Source organism: Anser anser (assembly GCF_964211835.1).
Source record: "Anser anser genome assembly, chromosome: Z".
NCBI classification, from domain to species: Eukaryota; Metazoa; Chordata; class Aves; order Anseriformes; family Anatidae; genus Anser; species Anser anser.
The window spans coordinates 33,913,893-33,941,606 of NC_139723.1; the positions used below are offsets into that span (position 1 = coordinate 33,913,893).

The 27,714-nt window shown below is 40.5% G+C and overlaps 1 protein-coding gene across 15 annotated transcripts in view; it reads right to left on the minus strand.

The window, feature by feature from the left end:
* NRG1 (neuregulin 1) overlaps positions 1 to 27,714 on the minus strand; it is a 471,972-nt gene that overhangs the window by 12,655 nt on the left and 431,603 nt on the right. For 9 of the 15 annotated variants that reach the window (XM_083818935.1, XM_083818934.1, XM_083818936.1 and 6 more), the window contains 4 exons: positions 21,453 to 21,582; positions 14,812 to 14,870; positions 8,391 to 8,414; positions 3,052 to 3,154 (listed from right to left, as the gene is read on the minus strand). In XM_083818935.1, the coding sequence (XP_083675061.1) occupies positions 3,052 to 3,154; positions 8,391 to 8,414; positions 14,812 to 14,870; positions 21,453 to 21,582 (316 nt within the window). Of the gene's footprint in view, positions 1 to 3,051; positions 3,155 to 8,390; positions 8,415 to 14,811; positions 14,871 to 15,520; positions 15,589 to 21,452; positions 21,583 to 27,714 lie in introns of those variants that run through there. The other 6 variants (XM_083818943.1, XM_083818942.1, XM_083818945.1 and 3 more) reach the window with 4 other exon arrangements.

The following is a 27,714-nucleotide window of genomic DNA, read 5'->3' on the forward strand; positions in this document are numbered from 1 at the left end:
AGCTGTTTGCAGTGGTGGTGTGTGCATACCTAACAGCCTCCTTTCTGCTTCCTCTCTGGCGTGGCCTTTGTTTCACAGGCAGGCCAAGGTGCCTATCAGCGGCAAAATTTAACAGCATTGCTACGATTGGGGCTTTTTGTGATCCTGCAGCTATGCACTTTTTGTGGGATTTACCCCACTTACCCCAACAGTGTGCTCCAAATGTATAAACTTGTTAAAGAAGTTAGGGGTGCAGAGGAAGCCCCAGAAATAATACAAAGAAAGAGGCTACGTGAGGTATCACTGAGCCTGCAGCCATCCTGGCAGCTCTGGAGGGTTTCATTACAGCATCAGATAAACTGGAACCCAGTGATTAGCAGATGGATGCCAGGGCAGTTAATGCATTCAGAAGAACCCTCCATCTTCTGTACTAATGTCACAGTCTCTAGCTGACTCAGACACTTATATTGTGCCCCATCATCAGCTGATCCTTCCCGATTTGCTAACTGTTCCAGTTCTCCTTAAGAGAACTTTTCAGGAGAGCATTATCGGCTGTCAATGACAAAATCTGCAGCATACTACGACCGGGTGCTGCAAAGGCCATGAAGAATGCACTAAATGGAACACCAAAATAAATAAGCAGGGAGCGTGCTATTCAATTTCAGTCTTAATTTATCAATATTCCCCAGTTTTGCCTGATTATATTGGAGAACTTCCACCTTCCTGCCACAGAATCCAGGGAAGTGAAGGGAGGATGCAGGCTCCATCACACTGCAGAGTGCATATGACCTTGGCTGTGGCAAGAGCTGAAACACACACAACTCCCTAAGCTGTATGCAGAAGTGCAGATATTTTTGGCAGGATAGGATGGTGTAAGACATAACTGTTTTCAATCATGTTTTGAACTCAAGGGGACAATTTCAAGCTTTCCAAAAAGGAGAGGGGATGGAAAACAATATGTTGAAGCTTGATATCCAGGGAAGCTTAAGGAAAAAGAAGACATGACTTGACATACTGCATTTTAAGTATTTTGTGTACATATATGGGCCTGGATAGTGGAAGACACCTAATTTATGTCACTCCGTATAAATGGTGCAAGCAGACACAACTGTCTTGGAAATGCTCCTTTCTCAGCAGGACATGATCACTGGTCCACTTGGGCTTTGTGCTTTGGAGATATCTAAGTCACAGCTACTCAGACATCATGTTAGAAAACACAGGTAGTTAACTGGATGGAGAGTAGGGCAGGGAGATATCTGGGCAGCTACCCAAAAGCCAGTGTGGGCTGAGAAGAAGCACACAAAAATGTTTAACTTGATTTCACAGCACCTTTCAAGGTCCATAATATTGGAGCTGTGTTGGTGGGAACTGAGAATGACCCAAGCCCCTTCACTTGTTAGAGAAAGTGGGTTCTAGAAAGTTTGGATTCATCATCTATGGGGCTGATATCCTGTCATTTGCTGCCTGGGAATCTGTCCCTATGAATCCATATTACTTCCCACATTTAGTGATTAGTATATTTGCATTTTGCATGCTTCCACATGTGTCATTTTTACTCCAGTTAAAGGACACTAACTTAAAAAAAGAAGTTACTCTAGGAATGAGTACTGAGGAGAAAGAATAATGGGAATTGTAATGTGTGCTTCACTAATTCTGAGGAGCCTTTTCCTTAACGTAAATGACTGGCAAATAAAGCACTTCTGAAACAAGACTCAGTGTCAAAAGATGTTGCCTTAGCATTTGATCAGCAGCATCTCTTGCAAGGAGACCTACAAGATCTAAGCCATTTCATTTTATTTGATATGTTCTCCTAATACTGTTCCAGGATTTTGCTGGGTTTCTGCATTTTCTCCTACCAGGAGGATAAAGCATGCAGGGAACATCTCATAGATAGCAGCCTGGCATCACTGCTGCATTTGGAGGGCCACAAACTGGCAGCTCGCTTTCACTCTTGCCAGCTGTATTTGAAAACAATTCACTTTTGGCTAGCAATGATTGCTGATATCCGGGATGAACTGTGGCAAAGCATCCATACTCCTGGTGTATTTTGAGGGCATTTTATACAGAAAACGGTACTTAAAAACCCTGACTAAATGTTTATTTAAATTCATGAGGAAGCCTTAGCTGATTTCAATGATATTTGGATCAGGACAGATGTTGTTTATCCGCCCTAGTTTGACCGTTGTCATTTCTAAAAAGAATAATTAATCTGACTCTTTATTAGTGTTCAGTGGTTCCCAGCTCCCAGCTGACCATTGGCACAAAGGTTGTGGGTAGGAGCCATGTGAGTGTGTGTGGCTGGACTGTCACTGAGGGGGCAAATGACCCCCTCCCTGCTTTTAACACATCCATTATTGGTGGAGCTTGCAAGGAAAACCAACAACCGAACTGCTGATCAGGCCCTGCAACAGTAAATCTACAGGTTTATACAAATGTAGAAGATTTATGATAAGGGTTTTCTGTGTTTTGGTGGGGAGATTTATAAGAACAGCCAGAAGTTTTGGCAGCACAAATCCTGCTGATGTTCAATATAATTTATGGCCCAGAATGCCTCATGCATGTTTGAGAGTCACCCCCAGTAATTTACAAAGGCTCAGAGAATGCATTAAAGTGCCTACTTTTGCATTGGGAGTACTTTCACATTCAGTTCTTTGGCCTTTGGCGTTTACTAACTTTTAACACTGTTAATCTTGTTCTCAAGTATAAACAAACTAAGCTGATCCTTAAAATTTACTGCTGGGTAGCAACATGATTCCACTGATGGGGTTTGTTCCCATCCAGCTAGGAAAATCATAAATGTGTGATAAATGAATTGCAAGTCGGTAAAATTTGGTTGAGTCACATATGAATGGTGAGAAACCTCTCAGATACCCATCTTATTTTTGCACTTATTGACATGGAGACCTGCAACCGCCTTGCTTGACCATAGTAACCTGACCACAGGGTTGCCTCTTCAGTTCAGCTCTGGAGAAACCCCGTTAACAACCAAATGCTCAGAGAAGTAGAAGCTACAGTCAACTGGGAAGGCCCTGACAGACAATCACAGATATAAAATAGAAGAGAAAAGTTTACTTGGTTTTGCAGTAGGCCACGACACACATGATGCCAACTACTAGAAGAGCAATGCAAATGCCAGTTATGGTCAGCACCCGTTTCTGGTACAGTTCCTCAGCTTCTAGAAAGGGACAAAAACAGAGAAGGTCACAACATGGAGGATAGCTAGGCAAGGTGCACACAGTCCACAGCTGGCATGCTACATACCACTGCACAGATTCACACAGCCACACCGAAACACAGCCACCACACTTCAGGCAAAATCATTATTGACTGCAAGGAGAACAGGACTACACTGTAAGCTCTAAACAGAGTACCGAGGACGAGTGATCATCCGTACAATTACAGTCAAAAGTAATCTCTTTTTGTTTAAGTCAGCAAGAATAATATCTAAGAAAAAAACTTCACAATTGACAAACACTCAGCATTTGCTGGAAATAAAAGTGCAACACACTAAGGTAATAACATAAATTTGCAAATGCTTTGGAAGTTTTTCTCTGCAAAGACAGCTGGAATGAAAGCCAACTTTATAAGTCTTTTAGATAAATGTATTTTCTTGATTTTATTATCTTTTTTTTTTTTTGACTGTTTTCATATCCAATGTCCCTCTGCCCCCATGCCAACTTGTATCTCAGTTGTCTTTGCAGGAAAGATTTCAAAATACCCTTCTACATTTGAAACATGAGCTTGGCTTGTAAACATATTACCAATGGAAATGAACACAGGTTTTGAGCTCTGGTCATAAAGTTCAGACTGTTTCTCCAGTGCAGCTCAAAAAACACAGCAGTATCAGTAACTAGTAGTGCGTTGTATCAGAGAAATTCTTGGTTTTCACTTGCATCTTTTTATGTCTAGCTAAGGAACTCTGCTCTATCTAAAGTGGCAACTTGCTCTGTGATGAGAACTTGCTGCTGATCTCATTCATGAGAGATATTTTACTATTATAAAGACGTTAGTAGCACCAGTAATGTTTGGATTGGAGCTACCCTTGCATTCCAGCCTCAATCACTCTTGGCAGAGAGCATCAGTGTATGTTGTACTTGGGAAACGTTACGTAAGGAGTGCTGAAATGGAGACACACATTCTGTGTTGACAGAAGAGGTAGCTTTTATGAATGTGGATTTGCATTCCTGTTTTTAGGACAAAAATGGGTCTCTGTCTTGTTTTTTTCTCAAGTTTTGTTTTTGATTAAGCAGACAGTCCCGAAAGCTTGCTCTGGGGGATCTGGACCGGAGGGTGGCATTAGGTCAGTCTGCAGTATCGAGTGCAGTTGGAATACTGGTGATTAAAAGTAAGTCAATGAATAAAAGCTGCACAGGTCCGCAGTGCCTCAGGAATAAATGTCAGCATTATTACTGACAAGAGGGTCTTACAAAAACATAAAAGGCCTATGGGGCAATTCACAAGGCGATATAGAGAATCACTTCCTTGTTGTGGTCCCTCACATGTGTCATAAGTCTCTATCCAAGCTCAGGGTCTCTAAAATGCTGGACTGAAAGGAGCTTTGAGGAGGCCAGGGGAGAAATCAGAATGGAATACATCCTCTCACCTCAGTAATGGAAAAAGTACCAGCACAGAAGGTCAGTTAAGGAGGAAATCCTCCCCACTAAGGAGGGAGCATTTATTTCTCTCAAGTGTTTCCTGGGCTTCCTTAGTTCAGTTTTAAAATTGCTGTGGGCACCAAGGTGCACAGGGGTGTGCCTGAGACTGCAATTTGTGCCACCTCGCAGGACCTCACTTAAATTTGTCTCCATGATAAGTCTTCCCAGCTTGTGGGAGACAAAATGTGATTGTCCGAATCCACACCTACTTTGTTCCCCAGGAAAGAAGGGAAGCAAAAAGGACTGAGACTCTGAGCAGGATCAGCATAAGATTAAAACCCTGGAATTTGTGGGGAGTGATGGGTATTGGGGAAATAAAGGTGGTTGTTCTCTGTCCTAGGTGGTGGGATTGCTGAAGCTATTGCTTCAGAAATGTGGTTTCAATCACTGTAATTCACTTATCTGAAATAACTGTTAATTAATTTAATAAATGTTTTCGCCAACTGTTGATAGATGGCTAGGTGCCAGTGCAGACACGACCCAATATCCAGTGCTGAGATTTGCAAAATATCAGTAGGGCATTAGCCCTTTGAGGTTTTCCAGCCTCAACGCAGCTACTCACTGCCTAAGATTCATGACAGATGTCAAATCTTACATGCTACAAATCACCAAGCAAGAAGAAATCTTAATTTCTCTGATACAATCCACCTTATCACGGAAATAATTCTTCTTACAAGCCAAACCCACTGTAAACAAAAACACCAGCAAACAGGTCATGAGCACTCTCAGACAAAATTAATAGCACTGATTATTTACAAGGGGGAGGGGAGAAGAAGTGAGTTTGGTAAAACTAGGATGCTGCAAAAATGTATTAAAGAAAACAAAACAAAACAAACCTCCAAGAATAGGAAGTCAAAAAAGGGAAGGAAGGAAAGGATGAAACTCCAAACCAAACCAGGACAAAGAGAAAAAGAGGAAGGTGAAAAACAGGGAAAAATGAGGTTAAAGGGTTGAGAAATCAACTGCAGGCCTGGCACAGCATGCTTGATACTGGAAAAAACAGAGTGAAGAAATGCTTGGGGACAAAAAGAACAAGGCTGAAGCAGAATCTGAAGGGATTTCTCATACAGCATAACTCCTTGCCTAGGCTAGTTAGTGGCACTTGATCCCCTTCCCATTTATGCCCCTTCTAAAAGCGCTTATTAGTTAGCCATGAAAATGGTGTATTACGAATGTCACAGGAAACAGAGAATTGTGCTAAGCAATTTAGGGGCAAATTTGAAATGCTTTGAATCTACTTTTTTTTTTTTTTTTTTTTTTTTTTGATCATGCTGTCAGCTGTTAGCTTGTGAAAGCAAAATGAATAAATATGTATCAACCCGTTTTCCTTGGGTGGGAAGGGAAAGGAGGAGGAGGAGGACTAAGTAACAGTGGAAACTGTGCTTGGTCGTTTATACTGAGGAAAAACTGCAAAAACTGCACTGACTCAGGAGGGTTATTGTAGGCTGGTGTTGTTGCAGATGAGCCTGGCAGCAAAGTGGTGATTGCCTTGCTAGTGCTGTCAGAGGGTTGAAGCTTGCTGCACACATGTGGGACTCTCCTGGGCTTGCATGCAATGAGGGCGCATCAACAGAAGCCGGCTGTGGGTAAAGCTGTGAGCGATGCTTCTCACACTGGCACATCTGTGGGTTTGTAGGTTCCTTAGGGGCATGGAAAGATACACGCCAGGGCATGGTTTCATTAACCAAATCCCCTCCCACACCTTTCAGAATGAGGACAATCCAGCCTAACTTGATGCCCTCCCTAAACTCTGGGGAGAAGTGGCTCCCCAGGAGAGTCAACAGCTCCAGAGTGCCTGGCAGGGTTCAGGTTTCCCTGGGGGCACAGAGGGGTCTGGAGCAGTGGCACCCCCAGCCTAGTGGCCTGAGCAGTGGGTCTGCAGTAGAGGATGGGGTTTTGACCCAGGAACCAGCAAGCTCCCACCAAAAATTCACCACACGTCAGGCTGATGGGTGGTAGGGGATGGGGGACAGGGGTCCCGGCCGTGGCTCTGCAGTGGCAGGGAGTTTGGAGACAGCTATGTAGGGAGGATGTGGCACACCAGTGCCTCTCCTACAGGGAATCTCACTCCCAAACTCCTTCCTGGGGAATATCAGAGGTGCCTTAAGGAGGCTGCATGGCCCTGAAACCCCATGGAGTGGGCACGCTGGCTGGTGCAGTGCACACAGAGCTGGTTGATGATGCCCAGCACAGAAATACAGGCTGCCTTGGAAGTGCTCATCACACTAGCTCAGAAAAAGCCCACAGAGGAATATGTGTGCAGTGAGAATTTAGAATTGCTTTTGGTCAATTAAGTATAAAAATTCTGTAAATAAATATATTTCCCTACATAATGTTAGGAAAATCTAAACAACATTTGGACTCACTTATCCATGTCAGTCCCTTCCAACTTGGAATATTCTATGATTCTGTGGTTCTACAGCTCTAAGATATTAAATCCCTCTATATGCAGCCCTTCAAACATGCACATTATGCAATTAATTTCACATCACCCTAATTTATATGTAATTGATAATAAATGTGGTCTTAAATTTGCTCTATTTTAAAGCTTTTCTTCTTAAAGGTCTCTGCCATTTTTTGAAATAATTTGGTTCCAAGAGGTGGTTCCACTGGTGTTATCTTAGATAGAAAGCAAAATTTGCAAGTCAGTTTTTTTCTAAGGATTTTCATATAATTTCTCATACGTTAATGTAGCCATATATCTTCTAATAAAACCTAGTTTTTATGACTGAGAATTAATATTATCTTGTGATAATAATAACAATAAACTGGGTTGTGATAGATTTTCTAAGTTTAGATTTGTAATGGATTTTCCACAGTTCACAGCTTAAGCTAATGACATTTTTTGTGCGCATTTTTAATAAGAATATGAAGTAAAATTGTATGAAAAACATCAGTTGCTATAATAAAAATCAGTTGCCAGAATAAGAATGACTTGAATTTGAAGTTAGCCTACTAAAGAGGTACGTTATTAAAAGATTACTAAACATTAATTGGGTAAGTAGTCTCTTCACGAAGAGGACTTAAAGATCTGTTTCTATTATCTTAAGCTGTAGCATAAAAAAACTATCCACTACCAATGTTCTTGGACGGGTGCAATTATTGAGTTTGTTATAATAAGTACTGAACACATTTGCTGACTCGAGGACCTAGAGTCTTCCTGTCAACATGTATTTATGTTCCTAAATAACTTTCATTTCAGTGCTAATTTACAGACCTAGAAAATGTATACATGGCTATCATTTACAACTGTGTATATGCATCCTATTTACATACCTAGTTGTGGGTTTAGAGATAAAACTTTACTTGGAAACCAGAGCTCAAAGCTGTAAATTTGCAGAATTTTAAGTGGCTATAACAGCATATCCTTTTTTTATAGACTAGTTAGTCACTTTGCTTAATGCTCTCAGCATTTCCAAAATTTGGCTACCCTAGAAGAACTTAGCAAAAGCAAATGTCAAAACTAGTCAAAATTACACATCAGAAAAAAATAAATGTACACTATGTTATGATTACTTCAGTGATTCCTAGACCTCCTTAGATCTGGAATATCCTACCAGTATCACCATTTTAGTGAGCTGATTGCTGCTAATATTTTGACAGGTTGTTGTTATAGCTGTATGATCCCTTCTAAAGCATAAAGAAATTGGTTAGGAATTGAAAAGGGGTGGTGGAGAAAAAAAAAAAGGGGGAGGGGGAAGGGGTTATCTCTCAGGCTCTAAAATCTGCAGGCTAAAAGGAATGATTGGTCCATACCCATAAATTCAATCCCAAGATGCTCTGCCAATGCAGAAAGTTGACAAAAAAAAAGAAAGAAAAAGGAAAAAGTTTCAGAAAAGAGCAATACACTGTACTCAAAAAACAAATCACATATGAGTATTATGGCTATTCTGTGTCTGCACATGAAACAGGCAAAGGGGCGTGTAGTTAAATGAGCAGTGCTTGAGAGCACCTCTGTGGGCTACATGACCAGAGCTTCTGTAAGGGTTACACACCAAAATATGTACGGGGTATCTGAACAGCCACAGTGCAGTGAACACAGCAGCAACCATTAACCCTTAAACATCTTACTGAGATGAAGGGGGCTATGGCTCAAAGATGCCATGTGAAATAGTCAGCCGTTTTCAGACCATGAGGGCACAGGGTGGCTTACAAGGAGTGGTGTCCTCCAGCAGAGGGGCTGTGCACTGCCCTCCCCTCTGGCCCTGCTCCTGTCCCTGTTGTGTGGCTCCTCGCTCTTGTCAGCTGCTACCTGACGGCGGCTAGGACCATGTTCTGAGCAGTGGGAGCCCATCTCAGCTTTGGGAACTGACTTCAGCAGGGCTCTCCTTTCCAGAAGATAAGGAGCCAGTCCCTTTCCCTTGCCTTCACCAGAATCACCCTCTGGCTGGCTGCATGCCCAGTGGGGGACAGGGGCTGACGCCATTTCCATCAGCTCACCTGCCAAAATTAGCACCCCCAGGCCCCAGCATTAGGGGAGAGGCAGAACAGAGATTCTCCCTCCAGCTGGTACCATTGGAGATCCTTCCCATAGGGTCAAATCCATAACCATGGCAGCTCTCACTTTCTTTGCCCTTGCATGATGCATAATTTAAATCCAACCCTAATTTTCTGACCAAATGGATTTTTATGTAGCTTGTACACATTGGGAATGCCAATTCTCTCCTGCCAATCAGTAACATTTAAGGGTTAAGTAAGTTGGAATCCACCCAGATCTCTTCCTAAAGAGACAGTTTTACATGCCTACATGAACACTGCTAATGATATACATTAGTTGCATAGAAAGCTTGGTTAAGTCTTTGATAAAATGAATGACATGCCCATGCATATATATTGCTGGATTTATGCTTGCTTACAGGTAAAACTCCTAGCCTGGATGTAATTTAATTTCAGGGGAAGTCATTCATATCATGCAGTTTCTATTGCAAATAATCCAATGGGAAATTGGTACTTAAAATGGGAATATACGCTGGCTGAGAGCCCTAACAAGAAAACATGCTGAAGAAACATGCACCACTTATTCAAACCTAGCTAGTATATAGCTCGTATTTATCTTTGTTATTCCTAGCTACATTGCCTAGACATGATTAAAAGAAAGCAGAATATCCCAGCACTTTTCATTTTATAAACAGATCATCACTTTTGATCTTTTCCTATTTAACCCAGTATTGTTGCACATTTATTAGATGTGATTACAGTGTGCATTTTTTTATTGAATATTTGTCCAAGTGCTCTAAAGAGGAATGCAATTAATTATTTTTAACAACTCAGTTTTCATTCTATGAAAAGACTTTTTTTTTTTTTGGCAGAGCATAATTGGAAGATATAATTCTTGCGATGTATTTTTTTCCCCCGAAGTGACTTACAGCTACAACTCATTGGAAATACTGGGATCTAGCATCTACAGAATAAGAATATGATGCCTGCAAATGCTGGAACAGGTTCTCTAGAGTTATATGCTACATTCATGAGAAGTGTGACACAGCTGCTAGGCACTCAAGATTTTGGGGTGGCCATCCTATAGAGTTAGGTGAGTGGGAGCATGGGGACACAGTACTGCCCAGTGAGGGACACAGTAGAGGTCTGTGTGGAAACCATACACCTGACAGAGGGAACGACCCACTTGAATGAACTTCATGCAGCAGCAGAGAGCTCCAGGGAGACCAATTTCACCTTGGAAGCATCAAGCTGTAGTGTTTCTTAGGCCATTATTTAGTTGTCTTATTAAATGTGTTCTCTGGGTCATGGGACTTTCTGGAAAATCCACTTAGTTAACTTGAATTGAAAAAAAACTATAATCCCCCAAACCTGCACACACTAGAACCCCTACAGGTTGGCCAACTCTGCTTGAGTAGGATGTTCTTTCTTCCTGTGGCTCAGGATCCACTCTGGATCTTAGGTCTTGGTTCATTTCAGTGGTACTTAGGCTACAAAAGCAATTGTGAACATGCGATGTAAAGTCCTATGGCTCCTGCAAAAATATAATCCTACAACTAGATTGAATATCAGACTTCAGAAAATGTCCTTTCTTAATTAGACTACTATATCATAGAAAATTTAGCATTTCATAATTATTAACTGAGAGTTTATAGTGAAAAAACAGTCTTCCTTAACCTCGGGCAGAAGATAGACAACAACATTTTTCAAATCTTTTTGTGTCATTCCGGAGTCTTGGTCTCAGCACATTAAAAGCACAATTTAGGGTGCTGAAAATGAAAATTTCAGGTAAGATTACCTCATACACTCGCAGACATGTGACCATTTGAGAAATATAGAGAAACTGAGAAATAATGAACTAGCAGAATGGCTGGAAAATGTACTTACAAAGATCATCATTTTATGCGGAAGCACTGAAAAATTGAGGCTGTTAAGGTATAACAGCAGAGTTGTGGTCATCCCTCTAGAATATCATAGCTTTATTGAACTCTTGCCTGATTCCTCCTGTAATTTCTTAGCCAAGTACATTTGGAAAGTATGAGGCAAAGGCTATCTAAACAGAATTTTCGCTCTTGAAATTGTCCCTCTTGCTCACTAAAGATGGCAGATCTGAAATGGACACAAGTTAAACTGGTGTCCCACACTGAAATGCTTGCCTTCTGGAGTGCAGAGACCAAATATGATTCATGCCTGAGGTTGCTCACAGTATGCCCAAGTTGTTCTGTATTCACCATGCATGTATAAAACTATTAGCCAATGAAGTAAGTGAGTCACTGAGACCTTTGGATGGGGTCCTTGGCCCATCTGGGATGTTTGGAAGGACAAAGAGTTTACCTGTGATTATGCTCTAGAGAAGTGTCTTCAACCTTTCATCAATCCAAGGCTCCTCCAGAGTTTCTTAGTCCAAGGATCGTTCTGCACAGTGTTGATATAAGAGCTCTCATGCATAGCTACATAAAAATTATCCTCCACTTTTAATGTTAATTCCTTACTTCTATTTTCCTCCATTTACTTTGCTTTCCTGTCTTCAAAGGAGTGAATGTGTGAACGCTGAAATAGAGCAGGTATATCTGCATGGAACAGATGTACATTTTTATGGACCACCTTCTGATATCTTACGGAACAAGAGTGGACCCACGAGCCTCAAAGCCTCTGCAGCAAAAAGCCAGATGGTGCTTTGGTATCTCCTGACACCTCTGGGTGCAGCATGAACTCCTGGCCAACAACCCTAACCTGCTTGTACATATTGCCTACTCTGTGTCTCTCACATCTGCCCTTCCTCTTTGGAAAAACTTGTTAGATTAAGGATATTGGGAAAACACCGGGTAGCAGGTGTGATAGCTGTGCTCAAGGAAAAGATGCTATAGGGTCTACCAGACAGGTGTACAGGATGTGCAAACTAGCACAGTTTGTTCTTAATTTTCATTTGTTCTGCAGCAGTGGGAAGCACCAGGGGATAAATTGTATAGATGTAGTGCTGAAGGTGACTGTGGTGGTGGGGACTCCAACAGCCATCACCTCTTGGCCACAACAGGTTGTTTTATGGTTTTGTGTGTTTGCAAAGTTGGAAGCCAATGGACAGTCAATGTAAATATGTACCTTCCAATAGGCTTCATCACCCAAGCTATGCCGAAATTTCCACTGGCAAAAAGGAAAGACATTTCTTTGAAGGAAATTTTCTTAAAATGGAGGTTCATCTGATTTCCTGTGTTCTTTTTCAACCTGTTTTTAGAGCATCGTGATAACTGTATATTCCAGGGCTAATCGAATCACTGCCAATATAAACCAGTTAGCCTTGCACCCTGTTGGGGTGGGGGATTTGCAAAATGCTGACCATTGGCCTCATTCTGACCTTGCAAAAGGCCCTCAGCAAAACTTATAACTTCAGGACTCTTCAGGACTCCAGGGCAGATTTATGAAGCTAGCTTTTTCCCAGCAATGAAGCCTGAAGATAGCAACAGCTACCATTAGGCACACTTGGCACAGAACCTCACTGAACCTTTCTTTTCAAATGAAAAAAGACCCTTCTAAAGTCAGTTACAATTAGATATCACTGTATAGTTCACATTTACACTTTTATTTCCTATGACACTTATGTTCTTTAACACTGTGATTTGCTCTGTAATTTGCAAAAGCTTCATCAACAGAGCTAAATTAAATTAATTACCTGCAACACTTGGTGCAAAATACGAGCTTGCCTTTCAGCCCCAAATACAACATTTGCCTGAAGAAAACTCCCATTATTATCTCCCCTCCCCCCTTTAAATGTATCCTTTTGACTGTGTTGGGTGTAATAATAAGAAGTCATACAAATGCTTCTTCATTGATTTTTCTGGTTAAATATAAATGTACCCTCACTGGACTCTTTCCAACAGTGTTGTTTTAATATTTGTAGCAACTTAAGAAATCTGATGTTATAATTCAGATGCACAGTAGGCTGAAGTCCTGGGGTCTGACTGCCATCGCCTGGGGTTCTCAGAGTATGTAGCTGTGTGCTCTTCTGCCAGTGCATTTCAAAGAGAGGTGCACTGGTCTGGCTCAAGTGCTTATAGCTGAGCATAACACCTGCTGCGAGGCAAGGGCATCTATGCCTTTGCCATGGAGGCAACTTCAGGAAATCTCAGCTTGGTGTCTGCTACCTAAAGATGCCTTTAAAAATCCCAGCCAGAGTTAGGAAACTAAAAAACTAAAAAGGAGGGAAAACCCACCTCTCTCTCTCTCTCTCCCTCTCTCTGTGTTTTCCGGGTAGGAAAATTAATTTATGATTCACATATAATTCTACCATACTTTTCAGCATAAGTTCAGTAGCAATCAATGGATATTTTATTTTTATAGTACCTCTTTTTAAAATGTTTTTTTCTAAGACAAGAAAAACATAACTGTGCTTTTTATCACAATACAGAGAAAAGGCCATTTAAATCTAACACTTGGTAAACTTAAACACTGTAATAGCATAAAAAAATTCAAATTCATCATTACCAGAGATGTTTTAAAAATAACTCACACCAATAAAGCTTTTAAAACAGGAGGATAAAACACAGACTTGAATGCTGGAAGGTCTGGTCTCCAGTCAGCACCCTTGGGATTTACATGGGTAGCATCTATGATGAGCAGTATGAATTATGTATGGGCATTTTTCATCCATCACTATAGGAAAACCTATGCATCTCTTCAGGCTCCAAAATGTCCAGCATATGCTAACAGCTTTTTGTCCTATGTACTAATGGAAATTAAGCTAGCCTACAGACTCTGAAATACTTCCATGCTGGCAAGCAATCCATCAGAAAAATAGTTCCTATAATACTGATCTTAGATCATAGTACATTATGATGCCAGTGACAATTAATTATGAATAATAATCATGAAATAAAATGTAAGATCTAAGCAATTTTCTTCGATGTTACCTTTGACTTTGTTATAGCCAAAGAGACAATAAATATTCAGTGTGCTTTCTGTTTTTGCACTGACAATTAATAATAATTAACCCGTCCCTCCATGGGAAAGCTTCTAAGATGATCTGACTGCAGTGCTGATTCTCCCAGTGGTCTGACATAGATTGCTTTGTGTGCGCATGTGCGTGCTACATTTCTTTGGGCTATTAATCTGGCTTTGAAATACTTGATCTCTTGCACCTGTTACCCACAAATAAATACTTCAAGCCCCATTGTTGATTCCATTTTCCCTCCTTTTCTTTTTCTTTCTGTGCTCTCTTTGCTCTGAAACTTGGACAATGAGAAGAAAGAACACTTTGATCCTGTTTAGAATGTGCTCATTAGAAACAATGTAAGCATGTCAATTACCTTTAACTTGTTCCAAAAACAAAACTCATAGATAAACAGTTCATCTATGCATCCCTTTACTGAGGGAGTACTGCCCTGTATTTAGATACTTTTTTTTTTTTTGTGGAAAATAAAATGTGAGACTTTCAAAATGCCATTTTTGCACTTTTAGTGCTTGATGTCATTGGGAAGTCCGTACCACACCATTCAGTGTTAATTTCACAGCGTTCCTAAGTCTTGCATTTCCCCATAACCTCAATGCCAAACAATCCAGGAGAGTACTGCAATTGCTTTTTGTTATCATTTTCATGCAACAAGCAGAGACGATCAATATTAGGCCTTAGGCAACAAATCTAGTTAAAGATTAAAAAAAAAAATTGGAGGAAAGATGCAGCGACAAGAAAGCAGCACCGACTGAGCATGCTTCTACTGCGGCACAGACAGAAAGGTAGTGGACGTACTGTAGAAGCTGGCCATTACGTAGTTTTGGCAGCGATCACCAGTAAATTCATTTGGGCACCTGAGAGGAAAAACAAACAAAAAAAAATGGTAGAGAAAAAACAGAGAAAAGAGAAGAGGTGAATATATGCTAAGAAAGAAGCTCCTTCAGTGTGAACTGATATGACTTGGTGAGTTCACTTTCAGAAACCGAATCTCGGTTTAGTGTGTCAAAACACCTCAAGATATTGAGAGCAACTCATTTGCTCTATGGAAATGAACATGAAATTCCCCCCAGAAAAACCAGCCAAAACCAAACCAATCCAGATCAAAGTGTGTTTCGATATGTAAGAGAGAAAATCACCACTTCAAATTCACAAATTGCTTTTAGGATGCACTTTCCACAAGGCAGCGAGGACACAAGATTTGTACATCACTCATCTCCGTGAGTTTGTTCTTTTAGAGTAGCACTTTACAGCAGTCTCCCAAACAAGAGAGCTGCAAGTGTGTGCAATAAATGCGTCTGCAAACGGATGGAAAGATCAAAAATCACACAAATGAGAAACATTTTGGAGGTCAATAATGCCGGTGTACAGATTTTACTTTTGAAAATCAGGTCTTAAATTAGTGTGTAAAGAGGCCGGTTCCAGCTGAACTGTGAAAACACCAAGTACTATTGATTTTGTTGCTGTAGTTGGGGAAGAAAGCAAAGTTCAGATTATTTTAACATACTTTCTTGGTTTTGGATTTTCATGGGCAGAGTTTCAGTACATCTTGCTCCAGTGAATCCAGGTTGGCACCTAAAGGGCAAAAACGTGATAAGCAATAGTACACCAAAACCACTGCACTAACAGACTGATATCTGCTGGCCTATGGAGATGGTAGTGCATTAAATGACCTCCTGGTTAGGTGTTAGTGAAAAATGACCAGAAAAGGGGCAAGAAAGTGTAATCTTTCTGAAAGACAGCACTTCACAAAATTTACTGCAAAAATCCACCAGAGAAAAAAATAGGAAGTCTTTTTGTTTGCCTGTTTTGAAAAAGAAGACCTAGCAAAAATGTGTATCAACTCATTGCTTATTCCACGTCATGAAGCGATCAGATTGAGTTTTTAAAATTTGCAATGTGCTGTATAATTGCGATTTATACTGTTGCAGTCATACAGAATCCATGAAAATACTATCATTTCCCTATTTCGTAGTGACAAGTCATGCTTTTGAGTAGTTTCCTTAAACGGGAGATAGTTAAAACAGCAATCACAGAAAAGCCCAAAAAAAAATATAATCCAAAAAGTGACGACAACGTGAAACACAAAGGTAGGAGGTATCTTTAACATGGCTGACAAGAGGAAAATGAGTCAGTCTAGCCGACAGGTAAGGCAATTGGGCAGAGGTGCTCTCAAAACTGGAAGCTCCGTAACCTTTTATTTCTTGTGGTCTTCTGTGCAGGTTGCCCCTTGGTCACAGTGAAGCAATTCCACTTCCATGCCTTGCTTATCTTCCCTTATGCTGCTGGCTGTCAACTCTTCCTTCATCTTTATTCTTGATTTTGAGGCAGAACTCAGCAATTTGCCCCCAAAATATTACCATAGCAATGCAAGCTCCTGTACTTCTGATGCAAGTCTGAATGACTCTCCACCACATTAAAAATATAAAGACTTCAGTCTTCTTCCTTCTTCTGCTATGCGCTCTTACTCAACACATAGACTTTAATAACCTGCTAGCTACTTCCTTGAATCCATCTCACTTTCATTGTCTGTCTTTCTGACAATTTCCATGAGCTTTGCCATGGTGCAAGAATCTCCCTCTCTTCTGCTGCTGATGATTGGGTGCTAACTTCCGTTTCAAACCACCTCACCAATTACTCTTCACAGGATGAAAAGCCTATTTATTTGCAAATGAAAGTTGTTCAGAACAATCCTCTGCCTCTTCTGTCCATCAGAATTGCCTTGTGAATTGAAATCGGGCCTGATCAGCAGATGACCATTGTCAGACAAACACTAGTATCTTGTTCAAATAAACCATGCAGGAATGACTTTGGTATAATGAGTTTACTCTCGGTTTAGCAGAGTTTACTCTGGGTATCTCTAGGTGATTCTTTGGAAGTGATTTCCTGTAATGATATATATTTGTTTATTAAGGAAGGGAGCCAATGTTCTTCAGAGCCAAGATCATATCTTCTGATAAGCACACAATGTAGAGAGATCCCAGTCTCCAGAGACACATTCAGTTGAGAAAAAGGCAACAAGGATTAATTCTGTCATGAAAAGGTGATATTGCTGGGCATGACAGAAGACTGGATTTTGATCTATGTTACTGATCAAGAGTGAAAATGCTTTATCCCCTTGATTTCAGTTTTATTTTGTGCATCTCATTAAATATCTATCCTTGGAAAGCTGGCATTTGCATGTGCACCACCTTTCATTTCACAAGGATTTCTCCATCTTGTTCTTCAGACCCAGCCCTTTGCAACCTTAATAAGCATGGCGATTAAAAGTCTTGGGCTTTGCTTCCGCCGCTGGCCGATGGTGTTTGCTTGTTCAGTCTGTGCTTGCTTTCAGATGTTGGTGCAGCTGTGGAGGTGCTGAAAAGAACTCAAGCCCTGGTGTAGAAAAGATTTAAATTGCTTCCAGACTAAGATGGGTCAGTCCCATTCAGATGGTGCTGAAAAGAGTTCAGATGTGCTTGTGCTTGTACTTACACCAAAACTATTGACAACAAATGAACTACAGCAGCTGCCACTGAGAACAGGTCCAGGGTGGGACAGTGGAGACAAGAGATGAGATGAGCTGCCTTCTTATTATTTTGTATGAATGCTAAAGGCATTTCATAGCTCAGGTGTAAAATGCCACGTGGTTTCTGGAGTTCTTTGGCAGGTTGTTTCCTGTAGACAGTGCTCTTACAAACACTTGTAATGGTGTCATTTTGGAAACTTGTCCTACTCAAAATTTCCTTACGTATTTTTTTTTAAGTTCATTACACCTGCAGTTTTCTCTTAGGACAAGAGCAAAAACTGGAGTCAGGCAAACCAGGGCAACAGTGATTCCTTACACAAATAGATGTTTGTATGACTACAGCCTTATAGTTTCCTTTTGGCCTAAAAAATGGACTAGTGAGATTACTTGTTATGGTATTAACTGGGTAGAATCAAAAAGAGGATAAAATAATTGCTTTTCTCTTATACATTCAGTATTCAAAAGGTTCAGTATCTGTATGCGCTCAGAAGGCAGTTCTCAGAAATTCAAATGCATTTCATCAGTGGTTTTTGGTGGGAAGGGAAAGGCTGAATGGATCAGAACTTCACACTTACTTTTCATTCACTGCCTATAAGCAGATATATTGCAGGGTAATTTTTTTTAAAGATTTATTTAGTAGGCTGTTTCATAGCTTATGTCAGAACTGGTATTTCCATTCTACCTTTTAAATGAGCAACTTCAGAGCTTTTGTTATCTTTGTTGAAACAATTTTTCTCTTTTCACCATTTTCAAGAACTTTCTGTCAATTTCTATCCTATCAAAGCCTTTGAATGAAGATAGGGATAGCAACTGGCTATGTCATTAAAAAAATGTAATTCACTCTTTTGCTGTTAAGAAAGGCAGAAGCATTGGAGAGAATTATGTTCATCCAGTGAAAATTGGAAGTAAATTTATTTCTTCAGTAAGAGCAAAAGCCGTAGAAAAGATGATCTCTTCTAGTAAGGAATCAATTAGTCAGACCAGCAAGGCCTTCATGGTAGAATTCTTCAAAAGAACACTACAAAAGCATAACAGTTATTATATTCATATACCTTTTTCTTCAGATAAGAAGGAAATGCTAGGGGCTCTGGTCTTAATTTTACATTTATTGAAGAAGCTATATAATTTTTTGTCTTCAGTGGACTGGTGGACACATTTCCAACTGGACAGAAATGACATAAGAACTTCAGTACAGCCAGTAACATTCAAGCTTCCAACGTCTGTACCATTTTCCAAATGTGACTCATGTTCCTGTGAAATGTCTGAAGATTTTGCACATTAATTTACTTAGGTAGTCTCAAAGTTTCCTTTTTCATGTTTCACGTTTTGAGATTGTTTTGTTCAGCCTGGGACCATAATTAAAATAAATGTAGGAAACATACATGTAACCATAGATGTAACTGTACAATGCATTAGTAAGTCTTTTCACATTTCTTGAGTATTTCACCAAGTTACCTCTTAAAAGCAAAGAATGTTCTTGAAGTTCACACCAGGAACCATGAGAACAAAATCAAATCCAGTCTGGATCACTATACTATGTATTTTACAACAGGATTTTTTTTTTTTTTTTGAATACACAGGTCTAGATTTTAACAGATTTTTTATTTTTTTTTTTTTTTACAAAACCAGAGATACCACTTGGAAAATTCCATGGTTGTTGTGAATCTGAGTCATGGTTTTTTGGTTAGGGATAAAACAAATTTAGAATGATATGGCGCATGCTTTAGAAATTTTGTTTTTGCTTTCAACAGATGGACCATATGGAAAAATGTGAACTTGCTACTGAGGCAGAAATATGAAGAGCAAGTACCATATTTCAAGCATTCTGTTTCCACAAGCATGTTCTGAGGGAAGATTTATTTTCTCAGAACAATGAAGGCAATGTGTACTGGATAGATACTTATTTTAATTAACACTGGAATACTGGAATTAAATGTAGACATCTGTATTTTTAATGAAATGAGAACTGTATTTTGTCTTTTCAGTTTCCCAGCACACCCACTTTCAAATACTCACACTTTCATTTCTTATGTTGCTATATTGCATCTTGTTTTGCTACATAACACGAAGTTTCACTTCTGGCAAGTATTAGAGGGCATAGCAAAATGCCTGCAAAGTAGCAGTGTCCCTGACTGTCCACAGGATAAGAATCCTATTCCACTGCTTTACAGTAAATGAGATTCACTCTCTCTGATTTTACAGCTCTGATGCTTTTTCCAAATAGGTCTTGGGCCACCCAGAGAGAGGTACATCTGCCAAATTTGGGAATTGCCTTTTCTTTCAACTCCAGACACAGAATTAAGAGTTATTTCTTGTCTACAACGGAGAAAAAAATCTCCATTCCATTGAAATGTATCTGAGAAAATTAATTAAAAAAATTAACCAACCTATAACATCAAAGAACAAACACAGTCAGATCTCTGCCTATATATATATATATATAAAACAACAACTTCCCAAACAAATGAAAATTGGGTAGCTCTGAAACTGTCAAGACAGTGCTAATTATTAACAAATCTGGTAGATGCCAAACACTGCTGCCCTGTTTTGTTTTGTTTTGTTTTGTTTTTCTGCATAGTTTTTGGATAAGAAGTTAAAACAGGGAGGTAGGCCCTGGTACGTGCCCAGGAGTGTCATATCAGAATGCTCATCTTGTACTGCAGGTGTATAATGATCACGTAAATTTAACACAATTTTCTCTCTCTCCCATCCAGCCCACCAGAGCCAGCAATTTTTCCATATTCAATTTAACTAAAAACAAATTGAAAATCAATGAAATATTCATCACTTTCTGCAATGGTGCAATCTGTGAAAAACCAAAGCAAAACAAAGCTCATAAAGTGCAGGTAGCATCAATCTACAAAAAAGAAAACTCACAAAGCAGAACATTGTAGTTTTTTTTTTTTTTTAACAACAGTGCCATGCAGTCTATGACTTTCTTGCCTTATGAAAGTATCATAGACCTTCTGCTCACTCACGCATCACAGCCTTCTTTACAAGTACTGTTATTTGATTTTTAGCCAGAGAAGACTGAAAACTTACGTAGTTACAGCAGACAACAGTTTCTGCTGAGCACTCTCTCGTCTGCATGAAAAAAACCCAACATCCTCACAAAAGTTTCTCCTTTCCACTCAGTCCTGCTAGATCCCAAGGATGTTTCCTAAGGCATTAAATGTCGAGTTCCCTCTGAAGTGAGAGAAGCAATACTAAGACTGATTTAACTCCAGAAGTAAATACTGCGTGATGTGATACCATGCAAGAGGTGTACTCTGATGCTGTAGTTCTTAATGGCTGTTCTCCAAAATAAAGGACTATTGCAACAGTCTGCTACAGTGCAGGCCAGGACTTGAGAAAAGTGCACAAGCACAACACTTAAAACTAAACTCATGCTCATATGTCTTCCCGAATCAAAGATCCTCAAATGAAATAGTAACCTCTACCAATTGCCTTTACATTCATTGCTTTTTATGCATTTGACACCACAGCAAAAAATCCAGCAGAGAATCCATTCTGATCAGAAAGTGTTTAGTTACTACAGCATACAATAAAAATAACCACATTTTGTCATGTAGAAAGGTCACTTATCCAATGCAGTTACCAACACAGTTTTTTTGTTTGTTTTTTTCCCCATTTGTAATGTACTTACTTTACAGCACCTGTTTCATTATGTCTAACATAAGGCTTAAATTGTGTTACTGTTGTGTTAAATTGCGTTCATGCCATATAAACATCAATGAGGCTTGCTGTGCCTTTAACCTCATGGAAGGATTTCTTGGTTAGCCTCTGATATGCCTCATATCCATATACTTAAGAAAGAAGAAATATCGAACACCACAAGTATAGCAGAAGAAATTGTTCAGGTGTTTCTTTAAAGAAAATGTATTTATGGAACCAGGTCTCTCCACCAAAATAAGCAAAGAGGATATCTTACCTGCACAGGTATCTTGGGGGGTTTGGGAGATCTTTAACCATGTAACACTCTCCCCCGTTTACACAGAAGGCTTTCTGCTTTACGTCACATTTCGTGAGATGACTTGTCCCAGTTGTAGATGTAGAAGTAGCTGGAAAAAGACAAAATGAAAATACAGATCAGAATGGCTTAAGCCTTTTTTCTGTCTGGTAAGTTTACTTGTATGTGAGGGAAGACGTAAGGCCAGGGAGTATCTGGCATGTATAGCGAGCTTTCTATCTGCTGCTACCACAATTATGATTTGTTTGATACCATTTTTTGTTGACTGATATACAAAGTGGAGTTCAAAGGCCATGCCTACCCTAGGAGGAAGGCAGTATTTCTCTAGCTCCAGTCCATCATGCAACCTTAAATTTCTGCAAACCTCAGGTATATGTCATTGAATCAGGCTGTGTGACTTATATGCAGTTACTTATATTGTGTTAATCATTCAAGTGATTTGGGGGTGTGAGATTCATTACAAGCTGTTGAACTCTGAGTGCATTGTTGATATAGCTCATTGTTGCTTCCAGTAAATAAAGTGAGACCCTGGATGAGGTTCCTTCCTGATATTACCTTGAAGTAGGTGTTTTCCATTGGAGCTTAACCTGTGGCCCAATATAGAATTGAACCAAACCCTTGAGACTGAACCACTCAGTCCAGCCCCTGCATTTTACCAGAGGAGAGGATGACTGGCTGAATGCCTCATGTCTATTCCTCCGCTTACAGATGGTCTGACACAGAGCTGTTGCTGCTCTGCCTTGACGCTGTACAAGGCAGGGAAAGGGCAAGAGGCTGGCAGCATTGTCCCTTCCTGTGCATATATGATTGCCACTACTGCATCCACAGGAGACCTTGAACTGGAGGCCAGCCTAGCTACTCCTGCAGATGGGCTTATCTGTGTGAAGTTACAACATTGTGTTAGATATTACTAGTTGTCTAACTTGCCATTAAATGGAAGTACCTACAGTGTTTCTTACCTTGCTACCTGCTATATTTAGGGAACACCTAGGGTTAGCAGGAGCAGGGTTTGGTAAAGCAACATTTAAGGAGGCTGACAGGGTAAGATGAGAAAAAAAACAGCCCTAGGATTTGCTGGTGTAGTGTCTGTCAAGGAAAGCAACGTGTCTTAGGCCAAAGGGAGCAGTACTGTCTGAGAGGGAGCGCTCAAAATTTCACTCTGTCCACACTGCAGCCATTGCTGGTGACCCCTGTTGTGAGGTGATCTACCTGAGGTTGCTCTAAACCAGCTAATGGCAGCAGGGATCATAGGGAGATGGTATTACATGCTGAGCTCCTCACCCTGCTCTGTGGCTGCAAAACTGCCTCTGTGAGCCAGGTTAAACCTAAGTCAGGCATGCACCTGCTAGGCTGCAGCTGCAGACCCAAATTACAGCCGCTGGTGCAGCAACCCCATAGTTTGGATACATTTTTCTGTAAATATTTTTCCCTGAGTACTGCCAAAACAGGATTGGCGTGATTCAAGCCTGGAAACTAGTCAGTCTCCATCTCAGGAACCACGACAATGACATGCTGCATGACCTCTGGCAAGTTCTTCAGACTAGATTCACTTTGCTTGACTTTGTCTGAAACTAAATCATTTAGTTGTAAGACCCTCTCTACAGCCCACAGAAAGCTGCCCACCTTATGCTCCCAGTGGGTGGGATAAACACCTCCTGACTGTGTCTGTCTGTCCACATTAACTACAAGGCAAGCTTATGCCCTTGAGAATGTTCCCTAATTTTCTATGTGGTCCAAGGACCATCTTCTATATGGTCCTTTTTTAGCTACGTCCAGACCTACAGAAGTAAGAAATTTTCTTACAGAGCTAAACAAATCCCAGTTTCTTTTCTTTTTCTTTTCTTTCTTTTCTTTTCTTTTCTTTTCTTTTCTTTTCTTTTCTTTTCTTTTCTTTTCTTTTCTTTTCTTTTCTTTTCTTTTCTTTTCTTTTCTTTTCTTTTCTTTTCTTTTCTTTTCTTTTCTTTTCTTTTCTTTTCTTTTCTTTTCTTTTCTTTTTTCTTTTCCTTTCTTTTCCTTTCTTTTCCTTTCTTTTCCTTTCTTTTCCTTTCTTTTCTTTTCCTTTCTTTTCTTTTCCTTTCTTTTCTTTTCCTTTCTTTTCTTTTCCTTTCTTTTCTTTTCCTTTCTTTTCTTTTCCTTTCTTTTCCTTTCCTTTCCTTTCTTTTCTTTTCCTTTCTTTTCCTTTCCTTTCCTTTCCTTTCCTTTCCTTTCCTTTCCTTTCCTTTCCTTTCCTTTCCTTTCCTTTCCTTTCCTTTCCTTTCCTTTCCTTTCCTTTCCTTTCCTTTCCTTTCCTTTCCTTTCCTTTCCTTTCCTTTCCTTTCCTTTCCTTCCCTTCCCTTCCCTTCCCTTCCCTTCCCTTCCCTTCCCTTCCCTTCCCTTCCCTTCCCTTCCCTTCCCTTCCCTTCCCTTCCCTTCCCTTCCCTTCCCTTCCCTTCCCTTCCCTTCCCTTCCCTTCCCTTCCCTTCCCTTCCCTTCCCTTCCCTTCCCTTCCCTTCCCTTCCCTTCCCTTCCCTTCCCTTCCCTTCCCTTCCCTTCCCTTCCCTTCCCTTCCCCTTCCCCTTCCCCTTCCCCTTCCCCTTCCCCTTCCCCTTCCCCTTCCCCTTCCCCTTCCCCTTCCCCTTCCCCTTCCCCTTCCCCTTCCCCTTCCCCTTCCCCTTCCCCTTCCCCTTCCCCTTCCCCTTCCCCTTCCCCTTCCCCTTCCCCTTCCCCTTCCCCTTCCCCTTCCCCTTCCCCTTCCCCTTCCCCTTCCCCTTCCCCTTCCCCTTCCCCTTCCCCTTCCCCTTCCCCTTTCCCCTTCCCCTTTCCCTTTTTTTTCTAAAAGATAAATTCTGCCCGGAGGTGGAACAACTGTTTCATCTACTGACAGATTCTACTGGAGTTGACTAGAAAGCTCCAAAAACTTACACAAAAGTTGCCTGAACATGAAAAGCACTCAAGGGGCATGTTTATACTAGGTAATGCATGACTTTCTACCATTTGCTGCATACACTGAAACCAAAGAAAACATGCTTTTAGCAGATTAGCTGTTAACAAATACCACTTACACATTTTGAGATCTTTTTTTTTTTCTGAGAATAAGGATGAAGTAGTACCTCTCACATTCAGTTTTCATGTGTTTCTTATCATTTTCCAAGTAAAACTTTAGAACTCAGCACTGGGGAGAATGGACCACCTTGGTTTTCATTATTTTTTTGAACTTTTTTTAGTCATCTTGTTTCAATGAGATATGAGATAATTGCTGGTATATTTAAAGTTCCCCCCTATTGTTCCATCAAAATCCTTTCTGCCTGTACAGCTAATGTCTCTCAAACCCCTTCCCTACTTTGCTAACCATCACCAGCATGCCAACTTCTTTTTCTTTCTTTCATGATGCCTTGTTGGCATGGGGTGCTTTCCTCCAATAGGCCGAAAGTGCTCCGAAAAGCACTCTTGTGAACTCTTCTGAAACTCAAGCTCTCCCTGCTTCTCACTGTTGCACCCATCCATCGTGTCATGTCTCATCAGATCCTGATCTTGACTGGGGCCTCTAAGTGCTAATGAAACACAAACATAGAGTACTAATTCCTCAAAATAACAAATTCCTTTCTCATGGCTCCTCAAAGCATGATGTATAACCTCTCAGATCAGGATAAATTTATGCCTTGTCTAGAGGCAGGAAAAGGGGTCATGTTTTAAAAGTAGTCTGACACTTTTTCAACTAGCCTGGGTTGAAACAGGAGTTTGCACCCAATGTTGACAAAAGGCTGGCCAACAGATTGCCATCAGCTCAGCAGTGAAGGGTCGTCTACGCCTGATGTCTGTGGGTTGGCCACCATCCTTGACACAAATCTTAGGACGGGAGCTTTACCTTCTGCCTTTCCCTCTTCACTGACTTGAAAGGAACCTTGATTATTAGCTCAGAGGAGGTGCCTGACATGACAGGATAAGGCATAACATGACCTCAGATATGACAAAACCTGAGTGAGTGAATCCCATCTGTACAGTAAGACACATAAAGCATTTGTGAGTTGTAACAGGTAAACTCAATTTTAAGCTTATCCCTACTTACAGCCTATCCACAACTGTGTCCTTTTACCTCATTAAAAGACTTCATTTTGCAGGAGAGACAAGCACTCTGAGGATGTCCTTGAGCTCAGAAAGCTAATGCATTAATTTGTGAGTGAAAAAAAAAACAAAAAGCAATATTGTTTGCAGTGTTTCTGCCAAAAAACCATACTGCTACCCTGCTGGCTAATGGAATGCTTTAAATTGAATTATGAAGGTAGATATAGTAGCAAGTGGGCTCATAGCTATCTATAATTGTTTTCATCATCTTGCTTACTGCTTTTTCTTTAAGCAGCAGTTCAATCAAAAGCAGATCACAGTGGAGTTTCAAAGTAACAGTTATTTCCCAGATGATATAAGTGAGTTTTGGATAGCAGCAATTGCTCTGAACTGATTAGTAGAGATGGGAATAATCTGCAGTTCTCAGAGAAATCCCATGATATAAGGGCTTTACACGTATTTGTGAGGGGTGCCTCCACCCTTCATTTTTGGCATCACATGTTCAAAACCATTGTATAAATCTCGCACAATAATTTTCTCTGCATTACTGATTCACTGGCACCGTAGTCCCAGTCTGACTGAGCTTTGTAACTGCATGGGGTGAAGGGAAGAAAAAAGTCTCCGGGGAGTTAATTCTAGTATTAGTTTTTCTTTGCAAAGGATGCACAGTTTTCATGGCATAAAGCCAGTATTCAGTGTATGCACTGTAAGTCTATTTCGCAAATTAAATACAAGAAACACTAACTGTGGTTTTGGGTTTCACTTAAAGCCACATAACGGAAGAAATGTGGTGTTCGAGAGCAGGTGTTCATCAGAGCCCATTCCACACAGCCCATAACTACCCCTAAAACACTGCATTTCCAAAGTTCTCTAGCAGAGAGGGGCTTGGAGGATGTATAGTGGGAATGACCAGCAGGGGTGAGGTAAAGCACAGCTGTAGACCACATATCTGTGCGTTGTTCTTTATCCACCTAGCCAAAATTCATACCTCTTTTCTCTTCTGTAATGTTTCCTTCTGCTACACAACCACAAGCTAGCCAAGCTGGTATGTTCTACAGTCCTACACTGAACCCCTTGCTTACTGAAAGGCTAAATTACATGCTATAATGAAATTTGAAAATGTCATGCATAAGATAACATCTGAAAATACTACACACTCTACCTTTTATTTTTATTTATTTATTTTTTTTATTTTTTCTGCATGCAGAAATGCCATACTTAAAAAGCAACTGCAGACTGTCTGAATAAAGTCCCACTAATGCAAATATTCACTTGGCAGTGAAGAACAATGAGATATGTTCCCCTCTAAGGGAACTGCCCAAAGCCTTTAAGAAAAAGAGAAATAGATACAGCATTTTTCAAAAACTACTCTCTGAAACATGAATGACTGCTGTACAACTACCTCAGGACTATTTCACATCAGGCAGACACCACTTCACAAATTCTGAGCTTACCTGGGGGATCTCTGACCTGTTTTTGTCCCAGAACAGAGAAATGCATTCTCTCTCTCTCTCTCTTGCTTTCCGAAGACCCCCTCTGAAGTACAGTGGTTACGGCAGTGGGACTCCCAGGCTTAGGCTCTGGAAGGAGTCCTAAGGTATCTCTGAGTGCAGACTAAGAAGGAACAGCTTTGCAACCTAAATGGAATAGTATCTGTGCCTCCTTGAATTGAAAATCAGAGGACACACTCAAAGTCCTGTAAGGTGACAGCTGAGATGCTTATGACCAAAGGGAGACAAAGTTCACTGGCAACTGCAGGACAAAGGACAGTTTGCCATTGTCACTGGAAGGGCACTTATGAAATTTAAATGTGCCACTTCATTGGACTGTAGACAGAGATCTTTCCAGTCTCCTTTTGTGAACAAAAAGAGCAGATTACTGGGGAGGAACAAAACAAATACTTCTCCTTATCCCTGCTTTCTGAAACTAAGGGTTGAGCAAAGCCTGCTCTAGCTCTTACCAGTGGAAGAGGAAGGGACCTGCACGGGATGCGGAAGGGACAGAGAGAAGAAGGGTAAGAGAGCACTTACGCAGGAGAGCATGCAAGCTAGCTTTAGGGTGACAAAGTGTGTGCTCCCAAAAGAAACATAGCTTTACTAATCCACATTCCCTCACTTGAACCTCATTCTTTCCATTAAAAGCTCAATACAATTCCCTCTTGACTTGCTGATGGGCAATTTAA